This window comes from Haliaeetus albicilla, chromosome 2, assembly GCF_947461875.1.
Source record: "Haliaeetus albicilla chromosome 2, bHalAlb1.1, whole genome shotgun sequence".
NCBI lineage: Eukaryota > Metazoa > Chordata > Aves > Accipitriformes > Accipitridae > Haliaeetus > Haliaeetus albicilla.
Genome location: NC_091484.1, coordinates 57455298 through 57482511, shown reverse-complemented (window position 1 = coordinate 57482511; position 27214 = coordinate 57455298). Strand labels below are relative to the sequence as shown.

The window sequence follows — 27214 nt, the reverse complement described above, 5'->3', positions numbered from 1 at the left end:
GCATATGAACTGATGGTATACCCATTGTTCTTCTGTTTCAGAAAATGAATCTATATGAGTGGCTGCTAATCTGTGCTCGCCTGTTATAAATACATGTTCTAGACCGATTCCTCAGATTCTTTCTTCCCCTTAGAATTTTTCTTCCTGAAAAAGAAAAATGTCCTGAAGTCATAAATGTATCACAAAGCTTATGAAATAGAGAGTTTTAAATACAGTTATTGAATGTGTATTAAAGGTATTTTAAAGTTAAGTGTTCTTGGGCTAAACAACAAGGAAATTATTTTGTGGTCATTTTCTGTCTTTCTGCATTTTTTCCCCCCAAACCTCTGAAGACCAGATGTTCTTTCTGAGCAGGGCACCATGTATCCTTGGGAAGTGGAAGATGAGATTTTTTTTTATTCTCTGTTCAGCCTGCTTTATTCCCATGTTCCCAAACCCTACTGGGATAGATGCAGGAACTAGAAACACTAAATGAGACTGCCAACATGACAACATATGCTTCAATAATAAAAATATTCTTTAAAATAGTAACTGTTGTCGTCCTGTAATGAAACTTTATGCCAAACTCTCCTTTTTGCAAAACTCCCCAACTGCCTAATAAATGGGTGACATGACAGACTGAATTTGTATAGAGAATCTGTATGTTTCCAGGAGACTTCAGGTAATTTTATAAATGGCAGGAACCTGGTTGAAATCAGTTTGGGTTTTAGCTGTTCTTTGATCCAGAGAACCTTAATGCATGTGACAGCTGTTGAACCCCTGGGAACATTAGAGAGAATCCATACACAGCATCTGATTTCATCCTGTACAAGTACAATCACAAATACCCTTAGCAATCCATTTCTAACCACTTTTTGCGAAGCACTCAAAAATGAGTTTTTCATCCCTTTATTGTCTCTCTTCATACTGATAGCAACTTTGTTGTGTACAGAGTAACATCTTTAACCTCTTTTGACAAGGCAGCTCTACTTTCAGGTTAGGATATGTGAATGAATGAATTGAAAGCCTAAATGTGGAAGGAGGAAAAAAACAAAAAAAGGGGAAGCAGGGACTGTCTATGGTGGAGAAAGCTTTTAACTCTTCCTAGCAGAGATGAAGCACATTTAGTGAAATTTAAGACATTACCTTAATTTTCTATCTTTATTTCTCCCTTTAAGTAACATCAGAAGTCACATTTGATTAACTGTCTGAATAATATATTTGTATGTTTCTAAAACTGAAGTAACCTCATTTCAGTATTTAAGTGCATTTTTTCCAGTGTTGGTTTGTTTTACATAAGGGTGTGAAATATATTAATATATTTTCTTATTTTAATTTGTATGTATAGGAAGTCCAATGCCATTTTGGTCTACCAATTGATAGTTTCGGGAATCTTTGTATGCATATACATTTATATATGTACTTTAAAAATAACTGTTTTGTGTTACAGAGGAGTGCCAAAGTTGTCAGTCTAAGACTTGAATAAGTTAAAAAAACTTTGCTATGGAAATACTGAGACAATGTGGATGTACTTAGGAAAAAAAAGTTCAGTGACTGCATATGCATAGTTAAGAAAACTAATGTAATAGGGGTGATGCGAGATGGGCTTTACCGTGAAATACAGCCTTAAGGAGAAAAATATCACAAGTTTTGTATTAATTAAAGGAATAAACATACTGGTTTTCATAGAACCTAATTGCTTTATTCTGCTAATACTGGAATTAGCTACCTGAAATACCAAATTCACATATGAACATAAAAGGTGATACTGTTTCTATAATAAGTGAAAATGTGTAAAGTTCGTGAATATTTAGTATTTCCTCTATACATGTATTACCATATGTATGTATAAAGATTCCCTAAAATACTATTTATCAGTACAAAATAGAAGTGAATTACATGGCATTATTAATATATCGTTTTCCTAATTACTTCATAGAGCTCATACATTTCACATGTAAAGCCATAAGATATTACTGTTAGAATAAATAACCAGGCTAGTAATTGTCTTTTAGAAACACTTTTGTCATATGTAAGTTATAAAATAATTAATCTGGTCCATTTTCAAAAACATTTCATCGTGCTGATTGAAGCAAACCAGAGGGTTTTCATCATCCCAAGAGAGAATTACATGGTTTAAGTGGGGAACTGAACACTTGAAGCTATTTTCCAACATTAAGTGCAGCTTTCAGTACTGTGAGAACTGTATATAGGAAGATTTTAATTTCTGCAGTACATCTTCGCTGGCTTTGAACTCTGCTATCAAATGTTTCTGTCATACTTGTTAATTTCCCACCTCCTTATTGTAATTGCTGAATAGAGTTAGTATGTTAATGCTCACCACGGGTTGTATAGCAAACACTTCATGTCTATGGGCTGAAATAGTATTAGATATAGAAATAGTATTTAACACAGATGTTAATTTTTTTAAGTAGAAAAAAAGTAGCATGATAATAGAAGCTACCATTCATCTTGAGTGAGTTATATTGTGAAGTTTTTGGAAGTTGGAATTTGCTCACTTCCAGTTTGGTTCCTCTTAGGAATAAAGTTTGGCGTTTGTATAGCACTGTACTCTGTCCTCAAAAAAAAAAGAAAAAAAGAAAAGTATCCAAATATAGCAGACAAAAGATAATTTGAAAAGCTGCCCTTTCGGATTAAACTTGTGACTGGAGGGTACATGTAATTTAGTAATTAGATAAGAATTAGAGAAGAATTCCAGTAAACTCCAATTTGCTGACTCCTGGTCTGTAATTCCAGTAATGTATTTTTGCTTTCAAAACGAAGACTTTGTTCTGTAATGATGAGTAAAGCAAGTTAGTAATTGTGAATTAAAAAAAAAAGACTATATACCTAGTCTTTATTGGTTTACAGTAATCTCTTGTAATCTGTCTTTCAAAGCAGGGGACATGGTGAAGAAGCTCTTTTTTTTTTTTTTTTTTTTTTTTAACGTGTCAACGAGTGAATTGTTGCCTTCTTGTAATGTTTTGAACTAAAACACCAACATCTGTGGCAATGTAACTGTTAAACATGTATTCAATGTAGTTTGAGTTTCTCTTATTTTTGAAAAACTGCAATGCTGTGGCTTTTTTTGTTGGCTGTCTCATTAAACCACCCTTTCCCACAGGAATGCAGCATATATTGTGGTTTCCATAACTTAGTTGAGTGCATGTTAAAAGCCCTGCTTTCCAGATGGATAGGCTGACAGTGTGCTCACTGTAGATTCCTGTTATTAATTCTTGCTCTTTGGTTTGTATTTGCTGTTCCTCCACAGCCTCACCCCACCCTTGGATCAAGTAGGGTCCCTTTTCTGCCTGGGTAGTATGGGTGAAGGTGAGAAAGGATTTAAACAGTAGTCCATATGTAGGTTTTCATTCTGCCCTATTGAGAACTCTCTTCCGTTTGCAGTACCAGCAAGGTACTGCAGGTACTGTAGAGTAAATGCAATCCTTTCACTCTTATTCACAAGGCAGACTGCAACTACAGCCAGTTTGCTTCCCTTTAACCACCTTGCTGAAACAAATTGCTTACCATGAATGTTTCTCCACCACCTCTACGCCTTAATGAACACTTTCAGGTAAACTGTGTCATCTTCTGCTGGTCTGAATTACAAGGCCTGTATTTTATTTTCTGACGCGTGATAAGAACTCTGCTATCTTGGGGCTGGCATGCATCCTAAACTACATTTATGTCAAACAACATCAAACGCTTTAGTATGGACTTTACAGGTAAGGGCTCTAGGATTTGATTTGCTTTGTTGCCACAGTATAATTCTCCAACTCTGTCCCTTTTCAGGGACCCTTCACAATAGTCTGCCTAAATTGGCAGTAGATGCTATTTTGGTGAGTATTTTTAGAACCAGTAACTGCATACCTCAGCAATCTCAACATCTCTTCAGTGGTGCCTAAGAGGAAACAAGATCTATGGCCTTTGCATATCTGTTCAGTTCTTTGTATGATGGTAATAACGGCCTCCTACTTCAGATCTTAAGGACTCTCCCTCTTTCCTTGATTTGATAATTAGCTCCTAGGAGGACCCACAAGAAAGCTTTTATTTTATTTCAAGCAATGCTCAGGTTCTATTTGATCTTCTCAATCTCAGTGAGAACCAACAACTAAATTTTATATCACTGCAAGACTTTGAACCTATTTTTACTTCTCTAGTGATGTAGTCCATGTTAAATTTTCTTTGGTTCACTTCCTAGCCAGTCTCTGCAAGTAAAACAGTATCTGACACCTTTAGGACACATAACCTCCTTTGTATATGTGGTGATACATATGACACTTCTGCTCCTTGCCTCCAAATAAAGCTGCATTCAGTCTGTTCTCCCTCAGTTAAGTGGGTGGTTATTTCTCAGGCTGCAAAGAGCATTTCATCAGTTCTGGCTTCAGTAGCAGGATCCCTTCACCATTTGAAGAAGAAACCTCTGTGTCTCTCTCTGTCCTCTGGGGTACTGACACTGGATATGGCTTTTATGGCTCTAGAGATTTGTTGCAAATGGATTACAGCCACAGGATGAACTAAAGCTTCACATTCTTATTTTAGAGCACTATCCATTTTGAAATGCATTCTGGTCACGTGCGAAAGACCTATGCACCCAAATGATAATGATACAGTTACATAGTACAGCAGTAGGATTGTATGAAGTGTCTTTTCTCTTCAAAAGATAATCTCCAAAAGAACCTTACTGACATTTAAAATCGAATTTCTTTTTGAACCAACTCCACCGTGAGATTAAGTGACTGACATTCTTGCCTCTACACCATGCATCAGGTGTTGCTTAGGTAGTCTTACAGTATTAGGATTGTTCTGAGTTTTATCTTTTTACTTCCCATACTGTTAAAAACTGCCACTTCTTTCTTGGTTGTGTTTCTAATGGCATGTGTGGTTGAAGAGACAGGTGTTGCATTTCGCCCAGTTTAACTTGTCCCTTGAGTCCCACTCAGAGTAAAACAGAACAGGACCCCAGTGGGTTTGACATGGTTATGATAGTTTTGTTATCAGGAGCTCAGTACGTTCACCAGAGTCCCCAGCATTACATCTGGACCAGGAACAGTGATTAAACTATCTGATCCCTCCAGACTCAAAAATCTTCACAACGCTGGATTGTGGATGGCTGTCATTGGATAGGGACTTCTGTTCCTCTCCAGCATAAATGATAGGAATGTGTAACAGGCTCTTTTCCACCCTCCTAGTGGATCGAAGTTTCATCTTAGTTTGCCCGGCAATCTTTTCCTTCCACATCAACTGCAATAATTTTCAAATATCCACTTCAGTTGAGTAAAGAGATAAACAAAAGTCTATACTGAGTCAGTCCACTATTTTACTCTTTATTGGACTTACGCTTTTACCAAATGATTTTTGGATTTCTGGTCTGGTCTCTTCCTGCCACCTCCCTCCCCAACATCTGTCAGAACTGTCTGTACCCTCACCAAATGTTTTGCCATCTCTGAAGCCCCCAAGACTGATGTGAACCTTAATAAAGCAATGTTCTCTGAAGAAATCTAAGGTTGCTCCCCTGGGTAGTTAGTGAAACAGTACAACTACTTCAAATCATGTTAATTTAAAACTACATATAGAAGTGCTTCTAAGTCAAAGCATGTGATGTAAGTGCAGACCATCTGAAGCCTGTCTTCCAGCAGCTTGTCTCCTAGACCCTTTCTTAAATGTTTTTTTTTTTTTACTCTTTCCATCTCTGTCTCGCACCTCTCTTTCTCCCTCTCCCACATGTGCAAATACCTGCTATAGTAACCCACCACTTGTCTCCTGTGATGGTCCACCCAACAACAGCCAGGCCTGCAGTCACAGCTCTGGGCTTGTGCCAGTGGTGTTTGAATGGTCTCTACCTATTGCCGAACACAGCGATTCACAGCAGGGTTCTGCCTTCCCTCTTGGTGGGAACGCAAACCTGTACATTTCCTCCCTACCTGGCTTCAGTTTCAGCGAGTCGTGAGACTCTATTCTCTCTGTCAAGTAAAACTGAAATTGGGCAATAGATGCAGAAGTCAGCTAGAGAGATGGGAATCGGTTTCAGAGATCCCATCAACCTTGTTTTCTTAGGAAACCATTTTGGAAAAGTTGCTGGCTTGAAAGCCACTGATTATAGCATTGAAAAAATACATACTTTTCTCTGTAATATAAGAATGGATTAAATAATCTTCATTCTTGCAGGTTTGATTAAATTATAGCAAGTTAAATAGTTGATAATTATCAGTGTTTCTAAATTTTCTTTAGGCAAATTTTAAAGAAGGAAGTTAGTACTACAATACGTAATTCTTCCACATATCCCTCAACACTGGTAGTGTAGAACTGTAAAGCAGTCCATATGTGAACAGATTTCATTTTCAAGGGCAACAGGTCTTTCAGGGTGGGATCTTTGTAAAAATTCATAGCCAGAATTTCAGTGTGGCTTAGCCATTATTTTCTGCTTTTGATTTGTAGAATGAAAACTTCTGGAATGTTTTCATTAAAACTTATGAAGAGTGTTTTTTGCTTCTGAGAGTAAACATGGGATCTTAAAATAACTGGTACTACTGATGAGAATAACTTTTCAAAGTAATATAAAATTACTTGTTTGTGTATCGCAAGAGCCAACGAGTGAAACATGATTTTTGGGACATGTTGTACTTAGTGTTGGAAACAATTATAATTAACTGTTGATGGGATTCCCTTATATGGAACTTTCAATGCATGGGATACATCAAAATACAATTCATAAGGCTGGGTGGGGGATGTATTTTGGCACATATAATGAAATATCAGCTTGGGCAGCTGAAGTATGTTTTTGTTAGATTTTTGTCACATTTTCAGCTTTGCTGCCTGAAGGAGGTATTTTACTTTTTTTTTTCCCTAGATACAAATATATGGACTAGTTGAACTTTTAAAGTTTTCTGGATACTGGAAATGAATGACATGCTAAGTTAGAGAATGCTTGGATTTGTATATACAGGATTAAAGTCTTTCTTTTTTAACTATTTATAGGACAACAGTTTCAGTGAAAAGTTAGAATTATTTTGAAAATAAGAGGGGTGGATTTTTTGGTCATCTCTCCAAGGCAGGAAACTTTTTTAAGTTTCCTTGTGAAATGACTTGCTTAGAGCATCAGTAAATCACATTTAATGAATAAAAAGTGTTAACATGTAATAACTGGGAGGCTTTACCATATTTAAAAGTTCAATTGAAAGACATGGAGAATTTTCAGTATTGAGTAATGCATTCAGTGACTTATTCTCTAAGTCCTTCCCATGTACACATGCACTGAAATAACTAAGGACCTGGAAAATTAAAATGCCAACAGGAATACACACTATTTGCAACTGGACTATCAAAAAAATATTTGTTGGTAGTTGCAGGAGATTTATTTTAAAAAATCTGTTTTGCATCACATGAAACTGGAAAGTACTACATTAACAAGATAATTTGGGGGGGGTGGAGGACCACACAAGTGATCCAAGTCTTTATTCTTGGATTACATTAAGATTTTATGGAAAGAACTGCATACTCGTAAACCAAAGTAGAGCTATGTAGTTTGCATTTGAAATAATATGTCTGTGCAGTTGGAAGTGACTTTGGTTATGTCCTTCTATATCATAGAAATTTTAAGAGTTCTCTCTTGTTACATTGGCTCCATGAGCTGCTAATTCGTTAATAAGAATCTACCATAAAAATATCCCCTCTTTAGAGTTAAATCCTGAGTATTGAAATCACTGATCATTGTGTTGTTAATAAGCTCTATATGCCATAGCATCTTTGATTTTAAACTGAGACCTATTTGCAATAGTTTACTGTAATTCACTGATAGTGAAATCTACTCCTACTTAGTATGTTTTGTAATACTGACCCCCCCAAAATGAAACTTTTCCAATTCTGGAGTATTCCAAATTATTTAAAAGTTGGTCACATATTATCAAATTTTACAGTGTATGTTTGTACCTTATATGATCACATAAGTGTTACCCATTATAACAGAGCATATACTCAACAACTGCACAACTTCATACATCGTTTGTCATCATGAAACTAATTGTGTTGAGCTGTAGATGGTTATTAAAGCGGTATGGTCTCTTTATCTGCAAAGTACTTTAAAAAAAGTTTAGAACATACGTAAACATGAAGATACACTGCTCAAGTATTGATTTTCTGTAAGTATTCTACTAGTTACCATTCATTTATAAAATCATTGGAATATTTTTTGTTAAATAGTGGGTTTGTTCCAAATTAGTTATATTTGTACATCCTTAAAATTACATTGTTATGATCCTGAATTAATATAAAAATGTAGGGTTTATATTTCCAGTATATTAAGCAAGCAATTAACAAGTTGTTCTCACTAGGAGAGACTAGAAGGACAAAGGGACTTCTCTCAAATTAGTTTCTTTTGTACACTTTCTCACTTGGTAATTTTTTGGGTACAGGATGATTGGAGAAGTCACATAGTACAGGAGGTTACCTGCAGGCAAGCCTGCTTCTGACCTAAAGATGGGCTCTGCAGTCCAGTCACAGTGAAAGGTGGCTCTTGTGCTGCAAGAGAGGCAGTAGGCTGGAGCCAGAAGTAATTTAGTCCTGATAAATCTATTGCATCTCAGGAACTAGGAGAATTCTAGCAGATGTGATTCACCAGATCCACCTATATTAGCGACTTAGCATGTTGGAGAGCTGCTTTTTGGTGCAAATTTGCATTGCATCTAGACTTGGAACCCTGCTGCATGCAATTAAGTGTCCTACAGCTGTGCTGAAAGCATTTTCTCTCCTGGTGGAGCCAACACTTGAAGTTGCAGACTAGGAGGCTTTTCAGAGTGCTTTGCCTGCAGTGTGGACACAAGGGCTTCCAGCAACTGGCTGTGCTTCTGCATGGTGTGCTTCTGGGAGTGATGTTTGGCACAAACTTCGTTGCCAGTAAAGATGCAATGTGGATACCCCTTAATACATCACAGCAAATTGAACCCCAGTCCATCCCTCCATGCACTGCATCACTTTGTAATGTAGATGTTTGCATTGTGCTCAAGGGGCAATGGAGTAGCCCTTAAGAGTGAAAGTATATAATGGGCTGGTGATCTAGAGCCTTGGAAGACAGGGCAGATATCTCCTAACTTTTCGTCTAATATCCTGTATAATACTAAATTTTTGTCTCTCCTGTACATGGAAATGAGGGGAGCTCTGTAATCTCCATTGCATGCACCTTATGCCAGTAATAGCTGCATCATTCATCTGTTCAAAGTAAAACCATTGCCTGTTAATTTTAAGTGTATGTTGTGTTCCATGTTATCCCTGTTGGTGTGTCCTAGGCAGTTGGCTTTCATTCAGGAAAGTTTTTAAGTATATGCTGGATGCCATTAGGTGTATACTTAAAATCCTTGACTGATTTGGAGTCGGCTCTTAGGAGAAACTGGGTGAGAGTGGAATTCTGGTCAAATGTATGATTTGCTTCTGTTCTTTCCCTGAAGCATTTCTCTTAATCTGTTAAAAGAACAGTAGGTCATTAGGCATCTTTTAATTCTACATTTTCTGATTTTTTTTCTGTGCCTTACCTCAGATGAAGTACTACAGAGTTACATGGTTTAGACTGAAATTCACTGTTAGCGCATACATGTATAATGAGAGGATGTTGTCATGATTTTCTCTTTCAAGAAAATCTAAGTCATCTTCAGAAAGCAACGTTGAGCTGAACTGGAAATAAAAAGAAAAAAGGTTATGTATACTTTATAAATAAGTTTAAGGTAACTTTTTGATTTGTAACAAATCAATTTACTTAATACAATATGAACAAAAGCAAGTTTCCTAGGGTTTAATGTTATTCAGAGTAATGTTAATGCTGCTATTTCTGGGGGTTTGTGTTTACTGTTGATAGCACAGCAGGTAACAGTACATTTTGACTTTGACAGGAAGAAAACCTATAGAGGGGGTCAAATGCAGTGTTTCCCTCTGACCAAATTTTTCATTTTCCTTTCTATGTGAAAAACAACATAGGTGATTGTAAATTTGCAAGAGGAGATGTAGGATTTTAAGTACCCCTAGTGAGCAGTTTTTGGAGTTCTATTTTGGAGTTTCATGTTCTATTTGAACATCAAATCTTTGTATCTTTTTAAACTAAAGGGTGTCTTGAACAGGTGCATTTCTTACCCTTTATGCCACCTTTCATTTCTCATGAATAACTTAAAATTTCACTTTTGTTATAATAATTTTTTTGGCATAAAACCAGAGGGCTGTGCTTTTTGCTGGTTTTACAATAGGACATAGATGTGTGCCTCTGCATATGTTTTGGAAAGCATGGTTGTATTTGAGATGAAAAAAGTCTTGGATAAATAAAAGCATTACAATAGCTACTGTTGAAATCATACTTTCTCATGCAGCTAACAAATTTATGTTCTGCCAGTCTGTGAAATGGACTTCAAAACATTCTATCACAGCTTTCTATCTAAATAATTTTTATACATTTCAGTGTATGCACAGTACACTCAATAAATTTCACTGGTACATATATGTGTGTTTTCAGATACAAAGAATGATACTATAAATCTCCACATAATACATGTAGTCTCCAGTTAGCTTTTGTGCCACAACATCTGCATGAAAAGACTTATATAAAATTTGTCTAGAAGTTTGTAGAATAATCTTTAACACATTTCTTGATCACTTTGCTATCATTGCCAAATTACCTTAATTTTTTCTTTTGTTGTAATTAAATTTTCATTAATATAAGGTCCAACCCTCTATAGGATGGCTAAATATTTCCTTAGTAATCTGTATCTGAATTAAGAATATTCTGAAAGTTTTCTTTTTTTCTTTTCTTTCTTTTTTCTTTTTTTTACCTAAGGATATGGCCCTCGTTGCTCCTGAAGCCCCTTCAGAACAAGCTAGAAGGGTTTTCCAGACATATGACCCTGAGGGTAAGGGCTGTACTTCTGCTGCAATAAGAGTTTTTAATTGAAATGTACTCACTCAGTAGAGACAAATTCCAAACAGTAATGAATACTTCATTGTGTAGGGTATCTCTTCAAAAATAGGACCATTATTTTCTAAAATTTGTTCCACATACTGCACTTTCAAATCCATTTTAAATTCCGTGCCAGGGTAATATGCTGTTTATACCTGAGCTGATTAAGAGAGGAATTAAATACTTAAGAGAAGAAATTTTCAATACAGTAGTCAATCTACAAGTGACATGAAGAAATTTTCTGAGAATTCTGTAGTAAGGGAAGTTGAGTACAACATTGCACAATAGGAAGTAGAGTTCTTAGAGCATAAGCTTTTCAACCTTGTAATGTTCTTTGTAATTAACATAAAGCTTAAATATAATTTGATTTCTCTTATATTACATTTTCATAAAATAACTGATCCACTACAATTGCATTCTTCATGAAATTTTGTTCTTGAATGTATGTGGCATACACAGAAAATTTTCTTATGTTTTGGAAAACAGAGGATGTCTAACATTCAGGTACTATTTTAACTAATCAAAAGGGAAAAACTGTACAGTTATTATCCCAAGGTATCTAGTAGAGATGGAGATTGCTATAAAGAGATTGAATTCTTAGCAAGTATTAAGCTTCTAAGTGCATGAATGATAAACCCACAGTTTCTGTATTACGCTCCTCATTTTTTAAAGTGGGAGAGAAGTGTTTGAAAACTATGTTCCTTCTAGAACCTCACCATTTGTTTGCAAATTTTAGAGATATGCAATATTTGTATTTTTGAGTAAAATTTGGACTCCTGGAAAGCGTTTGGTATCTTTTGCTAATGAGAAGCTTTGCTTCTTCCTCAGATAATGGTTTTATACCTGACACTCTGCTAGAAGATGTAATGAAGGCTCTGGACCTTGTTTCAGATCCTGAATAGTAAGTATAATAAAATGTAAATGCTACAAAAGTATCAATTAACTACATATTAATTATAATTTAGGGTTTTTTTCTGGATTCAATTAACCACATATCAATTACAATTTAGGGTTTTTTCTGGATTTTTTTCTAGCTTGCATTCTGGGCACAGAATGTTATTTTGAAGTGTTTAAGTCAGCTTTAAATTAAATGGGAGAAAATGTTTCTAACTTTGGTAGTGATAACTAGCAGCCAAAAAACCCTCAGACCTACTGCATGACTATATATTGAGGAGATAGTTGTGAATATATTTCTGTATGTTAATGAGGGTGAAACTGTGACAAAAAAGCCAAACAATCAAGGTATTCAGAGGCAGATTAGCATTGGATTACCACTGGATCTGTCTACAGAGCTTGAAGCTGAAACTGCTTCAGTTACACTTTTGTTTCCACCCACACTCAGTACCTTGTAGTGTTTATAATTGTCATTTGTTTCCAGAAATGACACCTCGATTTCTAGGATTAGAGTTAAAACTATCAAATGAAAAAGGTAATTTATTTTAAGATCTTATGTGGACAGACAGGACTAATATTCAGTGGCAGCAGTTAACCTTTGCTGTCAAAGTTTGCCACGTTTTGCCACTAAATGCTTAACCCAGGAAGGACAGCTATGTGCTTGAAGGTCTTTACATCTCCAAAAGATGGTTCTGCTCTTTCGTAAATATATGGTCTCGTTTATTGGGGTCTAAATTGATTGTTCCTGTAGAAAGACTGTGGAGACTGCAAGTTTACTTACCACAGCCATCTGAAATTTGATTGATGCCATTTTCTGTCCTTTCAAATGTTACAAAGTGCGACAAAGTTTACTGAGGTGTTCTCTGTGGAGAATAGGAGCGAAAATTGAAATCAAAAGACACCCAGGAAACTAAAACCAAAGAAAATATGAGACAAAAAGGCTAGCATTCATATTATGTCAGTAAGTGGTGAAATCTGCAAAAGATTTTTTTTAAAGGGACGGAAAGAAAAAAAGCCTTAGTTTAATAGGCCTGAAGCTTTCTTTTGGCCTTTTTGTTCTGCTGCCTCAATAAATAGCAAAAAACCTCTTTCTGCACTCAGCAGTTTTTCCATTTGGCTGTTTGGCCTTCAGGGTGTTTGTGGCATAGCCCTGGCCTATTTTATTGTGCGTAGCACATCAGATATAAATTGATGTAGGAAGAGCCAGTCAGGAGGCCTGCTATATTGAAAAGCCATGATCAAACCATGGAATATTCAGTCTTGAATCATCTCCTCTTAAATAAAAATGTCCAATATTACTGTCTTGAGGACCTAGTCTGTTTTGAATTCTAGATGTCCCATCTATTTAATGTGCAACACAAGTATAAATAACACATTTCAAATTCCATACAGGCTTGCTTGCTTGCTTGTTTGTTTTTAAGTAAAATTAAAGGCATTGCTTCCAAGTGTACTATTTACATTTTTTAGTTCAAGAACTAAATGGAAATTCTTTGTGATCATCTAATCCAAGGCTTTAAGCTTCTCAGAATCTCAAGATGAGTAACAATCAGACCTGCTTAGAGTTTAAGAATTATAGAGAGGAAAACTTTGTAGTGCAGACATGAATTAAAAAGGTGGATTAGCCATTCCAGTACTGAATGCCATTGCATGTGATTTTAGTAAAATTTTCTAGTCTTTTAGTAAATACATCCAAGAACCCAGCTCTTTTGTTTGTTTTGTCCATTTGTTTATAAAAACCATCTGATACTCTTTAGGGCACCAATTTGTGAGTACCTCTGTCAATCTAGGTTTAGCTGGTTTAAAATATTTTATCCTATCGGTCTATTTGACCAGTGCTGAAGGCCTTTGTCCCCACACACTTCTCAGCCATAACAGTACAAAGACCATTGGTATCATCACCCCAACATTCATAACCTCTTCGCACTGAAGTGACTGAAGCATGTACTCACACTTGTTTTGGTAGCTCTGCTGTAATATCAGTAACATTGAACAGTGTTAGCTATTTGCTGAATGAAAAAGTCTCAGTTGAAACACAGCAATCGAATTTTATTAAATCTCCCCTGCTGCTTAATTGATTTAACTTTGTACACTGTCCATACTTAAAAACTTAGTATGGCTCTGCATTTTTAAACAGTTCTTGTATTTCATTAGTGAGCATATACCTTGCTTTAATTTTATTACTTAATTTTAAGTGCATTTTCAAAATTATCTTTACTTAAATCTGCCTTTGTTCCATTTACAAGCCCAATGTTTCTACAACTCTGTTACGGTATTTCAAGAATTTAGCACGTTTCAGACAGCTACTGAAATATCTTAAATTTTGTATTTTGAGAGCAGTAAGAACAAGCAATAGAAGGATTAAAGTCCAGTATCTTGCAAATCTTCAGTTGTAGTTTCACTTGAGTAGTGAAATTTCTTTCTTTTTTTTTTTTAAGATATTAAATTAACATAGTTTATAGAATATCACATTCAGTTTTACGAATTTTAAAATTACTCTTCCAAGGGCCTTAACAGAGCCACTCTCTTAAGAATTGCATAACGTATTCTGTGTGTACTGAGGCAGAAACAAAAAGCAGCTAAATAATTTACTACTAGTACTATGTTAGGACCAAGAAAGGAAGCTACTTCAAAATGAAGACACGTAAGTGGTAGCCAGAAGGATAAAATGCTTACATGCAACAATAATCAAAAAGACCTTAGAAAGACACCATCTGCCTGCAGCCCCTGATGAAAGAGACCTAGGTGGTTAAAGGCCTAGGTGCTAGAAGAGGCAGCTATGAGAAGCTCAGGCTGTCTTCTGAAAGGCAAATGTAATGCCTACATGAAAAAAATAAGGAAGAATCTACATTAATGGAACATTAAATGTAAATACAAAATAAAGCAGAGTTAAAATCTTCTGAAGACTAATCTGCAAATTTACAAAATAAAAGCTAATAATAATTTTTTAAGCCCATCAGAACCAGGAGATTTGCAAGAGATCTGTAGTTCTGATAGGTGATCCCCAATATGAAAAAGTATTCAAAGTCAGTAAGAAAAGTGTAGTGAATTCTTCTTCATCTTTACTGGGGAAGATTACAGGGAGGCTTCCACACTTAAGCCTTTTTATGGGTGGTTAGAGTAACTAAGAGTCTGAAGTGTCAAGATAAGTAAAACCCCCAGAATTCTGAAGAAACATCAGAATGAAATTGCTGAACTATTTTAGGTTACATACCACTGTAAACTCTTCTGGTACCAGACAGAACCAGAATGAGAAGGTGACAAATGGACAACAGTACTTAGAAAAAGATTTGAAAGCCAAGCTGGGGAGAATTCACATGTAAATGTTTAATGTGTAAACATGGGATAAGAAGGAAGGTTTTCCTGTAGATAAATAACTGATCCAAAGGGTAAAAATGTCATTTTTCTTAATGGAGGGAGATCATTAGAGGAATTTTACAGGAATTTATATTAGGTCTGTGAAGTTTGTCATGGCACCGGTGAGAATTTGAAGGTAGGGATTAATATGATAGTTTGCTGCTGATAAAAAAGTATTCGAGATACTAAAAAATTAGGTGGAAGAGCAGCAGCAGTTACTGGAAGATAGGGTAACAGAGAAGTCTCAATACAGTAAATGTAGATTGATTGCACAGGGGATAAAACAATCCTGATTTTACATACACACTGTTGGGCTGTGAACTAGATACTACCATTCAGAGAACAGATGTTAGATTTAAACTGATAATTGGTGATAGACAGAAATATGGAGTGGGATTTCCAGGAATTATGCCATTGTATAAATGCATGATGTTTCACTCCATCTTAAAAAAGAACATTGTAGGTTAGGACTGTTCAACCTGGAAAAGAGAGACAAACATTGACATGTAAGAGAGGTTTCTAAAACCAGGAGTTTCATAATAAATAGGGAATGATTGTTAATTGCTTCTCACAATACAAAAATGAAGTATCATCAAACTGAATTATCAGGTGACAGGTTCAAAACAGAAGGAGATACTTATTCCCAGAATCCATTGTTTAATTTTAATTTTGTGAGTGGAGTTTATTAAATGCCACAGGTGTATATGGGCTCAAAGCCAATTAGGCACATGCATGGAAAGAAAAAATATATATCTTTGTGTTTTAGATACTGCCTCTCACTGAAGATGTCTTTGAGCAGCAGACAGCTGGAAATGGGGAGGGTAAACTAAGGATATCACTGTATGTTTGCCCTGTTGTACTCTATCGTAAGCATCCACTACTGACCAATGTCAGAAACAGGATACAGGGCAAGGTGCTCTGTTGGCTTGATCCAATGACGAGTTTCTTGTATACGGTACAACTTGTAACTTAGGCAAAACAATAGGTAGATGCAACTAAATGTTTAAGTGATCTGATGCCTGTAGAAATATATTGCTTAAATAGAAATATAACGTTATAATTGACATTCATTTGTAGTGACTTGAAATTATACCATATTCATGCAGTAAGGCTTTCAGATTAGTATTGTTAATATTTTCATTATTTATTGGTTTTGGCTTCTTTGATATCAAGGACATGATGTAAATAAGAAATGTATCTGTTAATTTTATTTCAGTGTACGTAGAAAATCTTGGCGGCTTTTCAAATCTCCATTTAAAAACAGGTTGTTTGGCAGTTACAAAGCTGTATTTAAAAGATGACTGTTTTACGTATCTAAGTTCAAGAATGCTTACAAGACAGCAAAACGCCTTTTGGGCTGTAAACCTGGTTTTAGATTATATGGGTTCCAAATTATTTTACCAAATATGGTGGTCCTTCAGAATTATCACTTATTTAATTTAAAATAACAGATTACTTTTATTTAAAAATAACTGTGTTTTGGCAGCTTGCATGCCATTCTGGTGCAGTTGTCACTTACGATTAAAATTAGAATAGTATTGCTATACTTGGCAGCCAGTACTGTCGTAGCACAGCGTAACTTAGTCATGCAAGAATAAAAAAGTCTTACTCATACTTTTATATTCAATGTTTTTGTCATAGTGTAAACCTCATGAAGACCAAATTAGACCCAGAAGGACTGGGCATCATATTGCTGGGTCCCTTTCTGCAAGAATTTTTCCCTGAGCAGGTAATCAATATAGCTTTATTGCTGCAGAGCATTGTCTATTCTGCTTGACTTTGAGATTTATTAACACTTCTATCGCTATCACAGAGCTACTGTTAATAATAAGTATTGCATTCATTTGACACAGCTGACCTGCAAATAACTTCTTGTATTACACAACAAACTGTAGACTTCCATTTTGCATAAGGTCTCCATGATTTTGCCAGCTTTACACTGGAAGGAAACTCCATTGTAGTGACAAGTTCTAACCTGCAGGAAATATATAAACATTTTGCATACGAAATTGAACTGGTTCCCTACACAGAAAGTTCATCTGACTTTGGTTTTTCAGAGAATAAATGAACATACTGTTTTTATCAATATTACAAATGTCTGCTGTAATTGCTAGCAAATGGGAAAAGGTTACAAACATATTTAAAACTATTTTTATGTATATCTCTAATAATGTAAAATTTTGACAGTTTAACAAAAAGTCATGATAGAGTTATGTTTAGCATATGTTGAAGTCAATATCTACCAGGGTAATGGAAAATTACTTTCAAACTCTCAATCTCTTCCATATATTCATTAAGATAGCATCACCGCTGAGAAGCATGTGTTAACCTAGCACTGCTGTCCTCTTCTTCCTTTGCCCTGGGTCACATTTTCGTGCCCTCATGCTGCCTCCCTCCTGCCACCAGGAGCCTCTTTGTACAGATATGTCGTAAACCAGAACAGGGAACTGGTTGGGTGAGAGCTCTCTTTGTTGGTATGTGGAGGCTTGTTCCATGGCCATACAAATGCTCTTACTGGCAGAAGAGAGAGAGTTTCCCCAGGGACAGAAAGGTAGACTGGTGGAGGCAAGAGAAGGGCTGAGATGAGTACTTCTTTGGAGGCTTTTGCAGCTTAACATGTCATTGAAACTATATGGCTTAATTTTTAAAACCAAGGAGATGTGAAACTAGTATTTTTTAAATGTCTTCAGCAAGACTTCTTTTGTTAAGGGTTGTGCAGCACTGTTTGGGTGTAGTATTCTGTACCATTAAACGATCTGGTCATTCAGAAGACCCTAGAACTGCATTGCAAAAGATGGTAGTGACTGAATATATCATTCAGAGATGATTGGTCATCTAGAGGAAAAAGGAGGAGTTAAAGTGTTCATTTTCTCTGGATTTACAGAATTACATCTGCATTGTGTATTTGCCAGCTGTTTCTTCTTCCTTTCATTTGTATATCCAGAAGTGGAAATACCTATACAATTGATATAATTTAAGCTTTCTTCTTACAATTATATTACACTTGCAAATCTGGAATACTCCACTGCTTGATTTTAGGCCCCAGATGCTTAGAATGAAGTTCAGAAAGCCAAAGCACATCCTCCATAACTGGCTGTGCCTAAACTGTCCAGTACTGTGGGCCATAGGTAGCTGGAGGAGAAAACAGCCATCATATGGGGCTGCTGCCTCTGCTGCCCATTGCTGAAGGGCATCACTGACTGAAGAAGGGCAGTAGAAGGGAGCATAGTGGAATCATGGGCAGATCCCTGCCTTAGTCACCTAGAGAGTTGGTGGAGGAACTCTACCTGCTGTAAAGTTGGAGCCCTCATGTCAATCAATGCCTGTCCGTCAAGTACTAATTCCCTGCTGCACATGATTCCCCACCACTCAGTTTTGCCTGTGCTGTTGAACTTTCGCTGGCTCCAGCACAAAACATGGGAAGTGTTACTGCCTTAAGGGTGCACTCTGAACAATCAGCACATTTTGGACTGGGACCTGCCAGTATCAGTTAATGAATGCTGAGGGCATGGATAGGTTGTCCAATCTGTCTGTGCTCTGTGGATGACATAGCAGGAGCTCTTACCTGTATTGACACCTTGTTCAGAATTCTTTTCTGGAAGTGAAACTCTGCAGAAATGAATGTCTGTCTTTAAAATACTGTGAGGAAATAGCAGATGCCAGTGATGGTTGGAATTGTTGATGTTCCCCTTTATACAATATTTGAACGCATAGCTAGTGCTCAAGAGATCCTTCTTTGCTGAGAATATTCAAACCCCTGTTCTTACTCTCCTGGAAAGTACTAAACTCCACCTCAAAAGCAGAAAGGTATCCCAGCTTTCCTTTTCAAAGCTGTTGGCTTAGAAGAGAAATACTCAAAGATCATTCAACCTGAGAGAGCAAGCCTGACTCTTTAGTGCTTAGGGCAGTCACCTGGAGAGGGGGATTCCTGAATTCCCCGGTAGCCCTTTTTTTGGGAAACAATCACTGCACAAAAATCCCCAACATCCATGGGACAGGAACTGGAAAGCAGCGCTTACCTTTCCTTCAGTGTGAGCATACCTTCCTCACAGAAAAGAGTTAAGTGTACTCTTTACTTCCCAGCAAAGCTTGATTTTATTTATGACTGCGAAGCAACTTCTGTAAGTAGAGTTACTGCTTACCTTTCTTTTCACCACCTTCCCTCCACTGAATAGCCTGGGTTGCTGTGAGAGACCCATACAGAGATAAGGTTTTTGAATCATTTGAGAGGAGAAAAATGAATGAGGGCTTTTTGTAATCTGATGGATGTACTGTAACCTGAGCAGATTTCTTCTCATTCCAGCCTTTACCTTCATGTACTTAAAAAAGAGATAAGCTTTTGTTTGGACCCTGGTCCAGTAGCCATAAAAGAGATGATATTACACCTGATTTGTGTTTCCTGACTCAGTGAAACGCAAAGCTTTTCAGTCCTTTTAGGACTAAAGCATTTAAACACCTGGAATGGTAAAGGTTGACAACTGCAGTACATCTGCTGTTAGGCCTCGGCTGAACAGGTGTCTTCACAATTAGTTTACAGTTAGGCAGGTGTGGGTATAAATTACTTTTTAGCTCTCAAATGGAGGGTTGGAGATTGGATCTGGTCCTTAGGAAATATTTAACTTTGTAGCATCCGAACAGTCATAAATACACACAAATATGTCTACTACATAAGAAGCCTGACTTTAAAAATTAGGACAGTTTCTACATGGTCAGTGCTGAAGTTGTAGTTCAGAATGTCCAGATGAACACAGAAAATCATTACTTGCTCTTGGGGGCATTACCCATCAATTTACTGATATCTTTTTTTTTTATTTCTGATGAGAAAGGTAAAATGAACAAAATCTTCAAGTTGTACTTTTGTATTTATTTACAATTTCCTTGGGTCTTCCTGTTTAAATGCATCTGTCTGGTTGTAAAGAGAAGAGGCTGTCAAGGTGTGATGTGTATGTCACAAGAAATTAACTGTCTTCTTTCTACTAGGACTCTAGGGTTTCAGAGTCATTCACCGTTTACCATTACAATGGACTGAAGCAATCTAACTATAACGAAAAGGTAAGATTTAAGAAACATAAATCTGGCTCTAATAACGATTAGTATGCAAAACTGACAATAGTTACAGGCAAAGTACTTTAACTTGAAACAGACTTTTTACAAAACTATTATTTTGATAATTTTCTTCCAAAATGATATATTTGGAATTGGAGACTGCTTTGTGTTCCTGATCGTATTTTAGCTACTATACTGGATCAGTTGGCTAGACTGCATCTCTTAAGCTATGCATTTTGAGTAGAGCACTTCTCATGCTTATACAATGGAGATGTAACACAAACTGCAACTTCTATAAGTAACCCTACATCTAAATTGAGGTGTTTGGAATTTTTAGTGAAATATTTTAGTAGTCCAGACTTGCATCAAAAATCAGTATTTTTTGGAACCATTTAGTGGGGGATGAAAATGACCTGTTTAATTTTTGGCTTTCTTGGAAGGAGGGGTATATATGATATACCCATGACTGCTTCTAAGTTAGTTCCTGAATTAGCATTTACAGTAGAAGGGTATAAGACATTAATAGACACAGGGAACAAAAATTACTTAAAGTAAGAAGACTCTTTGAGAAAATGTATATATTCAGTCTTTGGAATAGCTTGGAGTTAGGTCTTTAAAATTACCCCTGTGAAATCTCCAGCAGTTTCATACCCCAAAATGTAGGCAAAAGCACTCAAAGATGTGTTTATCTTTACTATTGAACATATTTACATAATCAAGAAAATTTTAAGCAAATTTTTGTTTTCAGAGGATTCTGCCTATAGCATTTTAAATACTGTTTTATGAATAGAGCTGATTTGCAACAGAAGTTCCATTTTATGGAAAATGAATTCCATAAAGTTAAGTCTAAGGAACACTGTCCTTATAAAATAACAATATCAAACTTTGCAACTGCAACGGTAATAGAAGGATCTGTTGTCACAGAATTTTTGCATTGCATTTCCTAGATTTTTTTCCCCAGTTTTGGCCTTTACTGTCTATTGAAGTAAACAGTCAAATGAATGTGGCCTGATCAGGATTTTCAGGCACTTGAGTCAAAGATATTAGGGTTTTTCAATTTCATACCTCATTTTGTTTTTTAAAAAAAAGTATATAAAACTTAATGGATTTGATTTTTGTAGTAAAAAAACCCCAATGTATCATAATAAATCCTCTCCTAACCCGGTGAAAACAATGATCTCATCTTAGAGTTTTTAAACAAACATAGGCTGACATAATTGGTTTTATTTTGACAGGTCATGTATGTAGAAGGAACAGCAGTTGTTATGGGTTTTGAAGAACCAATGCTACAGACCGACGACACTCCAGTAAAACGCTGCTTGCAAACCAAATGGCCATATATAGAATTACTCTGGACCACAGATCGATCTCCTTCCTTAAACTGATATGTTGCGCATAAGCAACATACTACTATTGAATCCTTGAATGGGGATACAAGAATTGGTATTTGCTTGGAAAGTGGTATACTTTGACTGTGTGAAGTTATACACTGGTATCATTGATGAATTGTAAATAATGATTACAAACACTTTTTCAGTGTTAATTGGAATATTTAATTTTTTAATCAGATTGATTTCTATTATAATAGTTTGTCTTTTTTGGCCACTGTAGTACTGTTAATGTGAGTTATTCTAAAAAAAAAAAAAAGCCTACTTATAAAGTCTTAACATTGTTTTGCCATCTCATGAAGATTTGTAAAATGTCTGATATTGCAGAATCTGCATATTAGATGCCAGATCTTTAAAACATAAAACATATTCAGCTTCCTCTGAATCATATAGGCATGTTTTATTATTTAAATTATATTGGCTTACATTACAGTACCATAATATGTGGACTAGACTGGCCTTTGCACTGGATATGTTTTAATGAGTTTAAATTTTCTGCAATTTTTCCTAAAATCTAATTTTACCTAAAGAGCTTGCACAATGTGACATAAATATGATACATTTTTAGGAATATTAATAAGTATAATTCATAAATACTCTTTCTTGGCAGTTGTATATTACCGTGGCTTAGTTATCGGGCATGTTAAAAGTGAACAGAAAATCAGAGGAAAAATAGATGTATTAATATTTATTTGAATTTGTATAAAAGAAATGTAAAAACAGCAGAAAGAATTTCTTGTTCTATAATCTTTAAACTGTTCAAACTTATATTGCCAAATACCTCTTCTCAATTTGTCCAAAAAGAAGTGTAAGCCACCGTTATTGTATGTGTTAAGTGCATGAGAACATCTGTTATTACATTATTATATTCCTTTATTTATTATCAACTTGTTAGCCCTAAAATAAAATCTTTTCCTCAAATCATGATGTTTTAAGTTTGGTTTTAATCAAACTTGTTTACTGCCTCTCTAAGATGATGAAAAGGGAACATGGGTTTAGGAATGTCAGGTTTTGAGTTGAACACATCTCAGGGAAAAAAAAGGCAAACAACAAAAGATAATTTATTGCCTCTAACTGTGATTGCAGAGCGTATGCTATTGCCAGCAGGGCTGAATTTCACATTCAGAATTATTTATTTTTAAAAGTTTATTTTCATGTGTAAATAACAATAGGACTCTAGAATGATCATCATGCAGGAGCACAAACTGATTAGGTTGAAAATGAGGTATGTAAGTGGGGGGGAGAAACCCTTGTTGAAGAATTTGCACTGTAAATCATGTAGTAGTGGTAGAAGGAGAACGTCCTTTGTGTGACACTTGTGGATATGTCCTCTGTTGTATCTGTTACATAACAATGTATCTGTTGGATTTACATCTGGAAATGGGTGAACAGTATAGTTCTGTGGTGGGTTGGCCTTGCCTGCCTGCCAGATGCCTACCCAGCCACTCTCTCACACCTCCTCCTCAGCAAGACAGGGGGAGAAAATAGATGAAAAAGCTCCTTATCTCCTTGTCGAGATAAGGACAGGGAGATCACTCACCAATTATCCTCACGGACAAAACAGATTAATTAATTAAATTTAATTTATTGCCAATTAAAAATAGAGATAGTGAGAAACAAAACTAAAAACACCTCCCCCACCCCCTTCTTCCCAGGCTCAACTTCAATCCCAACTCCTCCACCTCCTTCCCACTGAGCAGGGCAGGGGTATGGGGAATGGGAGTTGTGATCAGTTCATAACACTTCATCTCTGCCACTCCTTCCTTCTCATGCTCTTCCCTTGCTCCAGCGTGGGGTCCCTCCCACGGGAGACAGTCCTCCACGAGCTTCTCCAACGTGGGTCCTTCCTACGGGCTGCAGTTCTTCACCAACTGCTCCAGTGTGGGTCCTTTCCACAGGGTGCAGTCCCTCAGGCACAGACTGCTCCAGTGTGGGTCCCCGTGGGGTCACAAGTCCTGCCAGGAGCCTGCTCCAGCGTGGGCTTCCCATGGTGTCACAGCCTCCTTCAGGGGCATCCACCTGCTCTGGCGTGGGGTCCTCCCTGGACTGCAGGTGGATATCTGCTCCACCGTGGACCTCCCTGGGCTGCAGGGGGACAGCCTGCCTCACCATGGTCTTCCCCACCATGGGCTGCAGGGGAATCTCTGCTCCGGTGCCTGGAGCACCTCCTCCCCCTCCTTCACTGACCTTGGGGTCTGCAGGGTTGTTTCTCTTACATGTTCTCACTCCTGCCAGCCACCATACAGCATTTTTTACCCTTTCTCAAACACGTTATCACAGAGACACCACCAGCTTTGCTGACAGGCTCAGCTTTGGCCAGCGGCAGGTCTATCATGGAACCAGCTGGAACTGGCTCTGTGTAACATGGAGACAGCTCCTGGTGAATTCTTCTCACACAGGCCACTGCTGCAGCCCCATCCCTCCCCCAGCTACCAAACAAGTTCAATCAAGACTCATTTAAAAACCTAACTTCTGAAATTACCGTGACCATTCCTTACTGCAGAACTGACAGCAGTGTATCTTACCTCTTTTTGAGATTTATTTTTCTGAAAAAATAATTCCTTTTCAGATGACAATAATTTGAAAAGATTCTTAATTCATCTTAGAACGCAAGTATTCCTTCTTGCTGTGGGGGCCTAATGCTAAAAGACTTGTGCAAAAGTAGTATTGCTACTCAAAAGTATATAGATAATTAATTAAGAGAATCTGCTTTAATCTGGACTGCCCGGCAGATTTGAAACTTTACTTTTCCTAAAATACTCAGGCTTGATAGGTATTTGCTTTAGCTGGTTTTACACTTTTAAGATAAATGTCTTTAGGCAGACTAGCACTGATGTCTTAGAAGGTGAAAATTCACTTTTGCTCTTTCTCCTAGATTCTGGTGTCTGTCTTGGCTTGTAGCAGAGTATCTCACACCAGAGCTTGCACTGAATCATAGCTTGAATCTGTTAAACAGCCTTTTTCTAGTCCACTCTCAGATACAATTTATGTTCTACCTCACAGAAAAAAAGACATTTAGAAGCCCAGCTGGTGTGAGATCTATGTATAAGCATTAGTCCTGATTAAAACTTCTGCCATACTCCAGAGGAATTTAGCTGATGCTTGGTGTGGTATAAGAACCTTTATTTCTGTATCTTTTTTCCTTCATACTGCTCAGTTGTTTGAGGCCTGGCTTCTGGTTTACTTCACATATTTTTGGACTACAGAGGCTAACAGTGCTTAATAGAACTAGCAGTGCTTAATGGAATTTAGCCAGCTCATCTGAGAGCGTCAGCCATGTGAACTTTTCTGTCCTTTCCTCCCTGATGAACAAGATGGGAGAGATTCTGACTATGGAAATTCACCTTTTGTTCCCTAAAAGAGCATTGCTATTTAGAAGGCAGACTTATAATATGTGGGGCATTAATATCTGGTACTTTTGATTTGCTTCCTTAGAAAAATGACCAGAAAACTATATAATTTTCACAGGTTGTTCTGCTCTAAGTGCCAAATATATGGGCTACATATGTGTGTGTGTGTGTATATATATATGTATATATTGCAATTTGCAAATTGAGACTTAGTTGATAAGTAATACCAGAGCACTCTACAGGATTAAATACATGCTTTAACTAACCAGAGCAAATTGATAATGCTAACTGTAAGAAAGCACATGAATATACAATATAATATTAAATATACAATTAAATGACATTTTGATTAATACTCTAGGTGAATGATTTTTTATGTATTGCACAATGGTTCAATTTTAATTGCCAAGGAAAGGTCAGTATCTTCTGGGAGACAACTAGTGTCCTAGCTGGCAACATGGTACAGTTAGCAGGCCGTTTGATAGTCAGTCTGGAAAACTGGGTTCTCCCACTCCTGTCTCAAAGTCCTTTGAGACAGAAAATTGTTCAGCTATGTGTTGGTGTCTCTTTGCTCTAAATTCACTTTCATAACAAAGAGGTGAGGAGAAAAAGAGGTACTGGCGTCAACTGCTGGTTGAATAGTAAAACAGAAATTATTTCCACTTCGATGTATACTGAAGTTTACAGTTAGATACTCTAAATAAATTACCTAAATAAATAATGGAAAGACTACTTCCAGTGCCTCATATTAGCCCAGTTGAGTTATATTTGAAGGCTTAAGGCTAACAAATAGATTTTTGCTTTGTTAAAGCCTGAGCCATTCAAGATAAGCAGCCAGTATAAATCCAAATGTAAATATCCTTGTTATAATCCACATGAAGACCCCTTTAAAACAGTGAATCACTTAAGTACTCGCAGGGCACTTTTTGTTTTTTGAATACTTCTGTTGAAGTTCTTGGCTTTATCTTTCAGACAGTTATAATTTCTGCTTCTCTGATCCATCTGTATGCTTCTTTTTTCTCTCTTCTCTTCCTTGTGAGGATGAGTTTAGGGCAAAGGAGCCCAAGATGGGCCTGGATGGAGCAGGCAAGTGATACGGAAATAAAATCCATTAGGGTAGTGAAATGCCTATGTCTACACAACAGTTCATGAGCAAGAACAAGAACCTCCATTAGCGCAATGCATGCTGTGGTGCATTTGCTGTCCAGCTGGACGACTGTCTACAGCCAGCCTGTGGACAGTTACTCTGGATACCCTTGACTGCAAGGAAAGCTGTTTAGCGTATAGCATCAGGCACGCCCTGGAGAGCACCTTCGGACTCCGTTGTGGGTTTGCCGAGTATTATGCTGCAAGCCTGCTGACTGCAATAGCCTAGGAGGTGCAGCATGAACACTGCACGCATGCACAGCCTCCCCTGCGGTGTCCCTACTGTTCCATCCTTCGGGGCCTCGCACACTAAGCAGCCAGTCTGTGCTTTCACCAAGATGGTAGACTGGCTAATTAGACTCTGGTTTACATTGATTTCATGTGATTAAACTTGTTAATACTTACAACTAATTAAAAAAAAAAAAGTATTTCCATGAGATCTCTTGAAAAGAAACATTTTTTTCACAGGCTATATGCTTAGATTGCTAGCAGATTTAGTCTGCTCACTCTCAAATTAGCTTTAATGCTTTTCATGTACGATTTACTTCTGCTAAGATTTTTAACTTGGACATGTTCACAGAGGTAAGGTTCAGAACTGAATGCTGAACATCCTTTGTTGGCATATCATCCTGAATTCAGATCCCACAAATTCATGCTCTTTGTAGAACATGGTCACATCCTCATTTTATCCTCTTGCTTTGTGACAGGATAATCAATACAAAATACTGTCTAAGTAATGGCTTCAATTACAGTTCAGGAAAAGGCTTCCTGCCTACAGAAACAAAACTAGAAAACAACTAAGAGAAAAGGTAAGCTTTTCCATGGGAATTGGACACTTAAGCTTCCGTGCTGCCATGTTTTGAAAAAATTTAACAGTAAAATTGTCATTAATTTTGACAAGATTTATGTTAAAATCCCATATGATTCCTTGAAATACTTACCCTTCCTCTGCTAGCAGGTACATTACTAAATAATGGCATAAATAAGATTAAAGCTTTCATAACAGAGTCTTCTATGAAATACTAATATTGAAGTTTTGCTTTGGCAAAGCTTACCACAGAAGCTTTGACTGATCTATTTTTTAAGATTGGAAAGACCATAGTGACATATTAACCTCACCAACTGCA

At 36.7% G+C, this 27214-nt stretch overlaps 1 protein-coding gene across 5 annotated transcripts in view; it reads left to right on the top strand.

Annotated features, from left to right (window-relative positions):
* MINDY3 (MINDY lysine 48 deubiquitinase 3) overlaps positions 1 to 22512 on the top strand; it is a 60249-nt gene extending 37737 nt beyond the window's left edge. For all 5 annotated transcript variants that reach the window (XM_069775929.1, XM_069775919.1, XM_069775913.1 and 2 more), the window contains 5 exons: positions 10790 to 10862; positions 11738 to 11810; positions 16799 to 16886; positions 20138 to 20209; positions 21439 to 22512. In XM_069775929.1, the coding sequence (XP_069632030.1) occupies positions 10790 to 10862; positions 11738 to 11810; positions 16799 to 16886; positions 20138 to 20209; positions 21439 to 21588 (456 nt within the window). In that variant the 3' untranslated portion in view covers positions 21589 to 22512. The remainder of the gene's footprint in view (positions 1 to 10789; positions 10863 to 11737; positions 11811 to 16798; positions 16887 to 20137; positions 20210 to 21438) is intronic.
* Positions 22513 to 27214: the final 4702 nt, after the last annotated feature.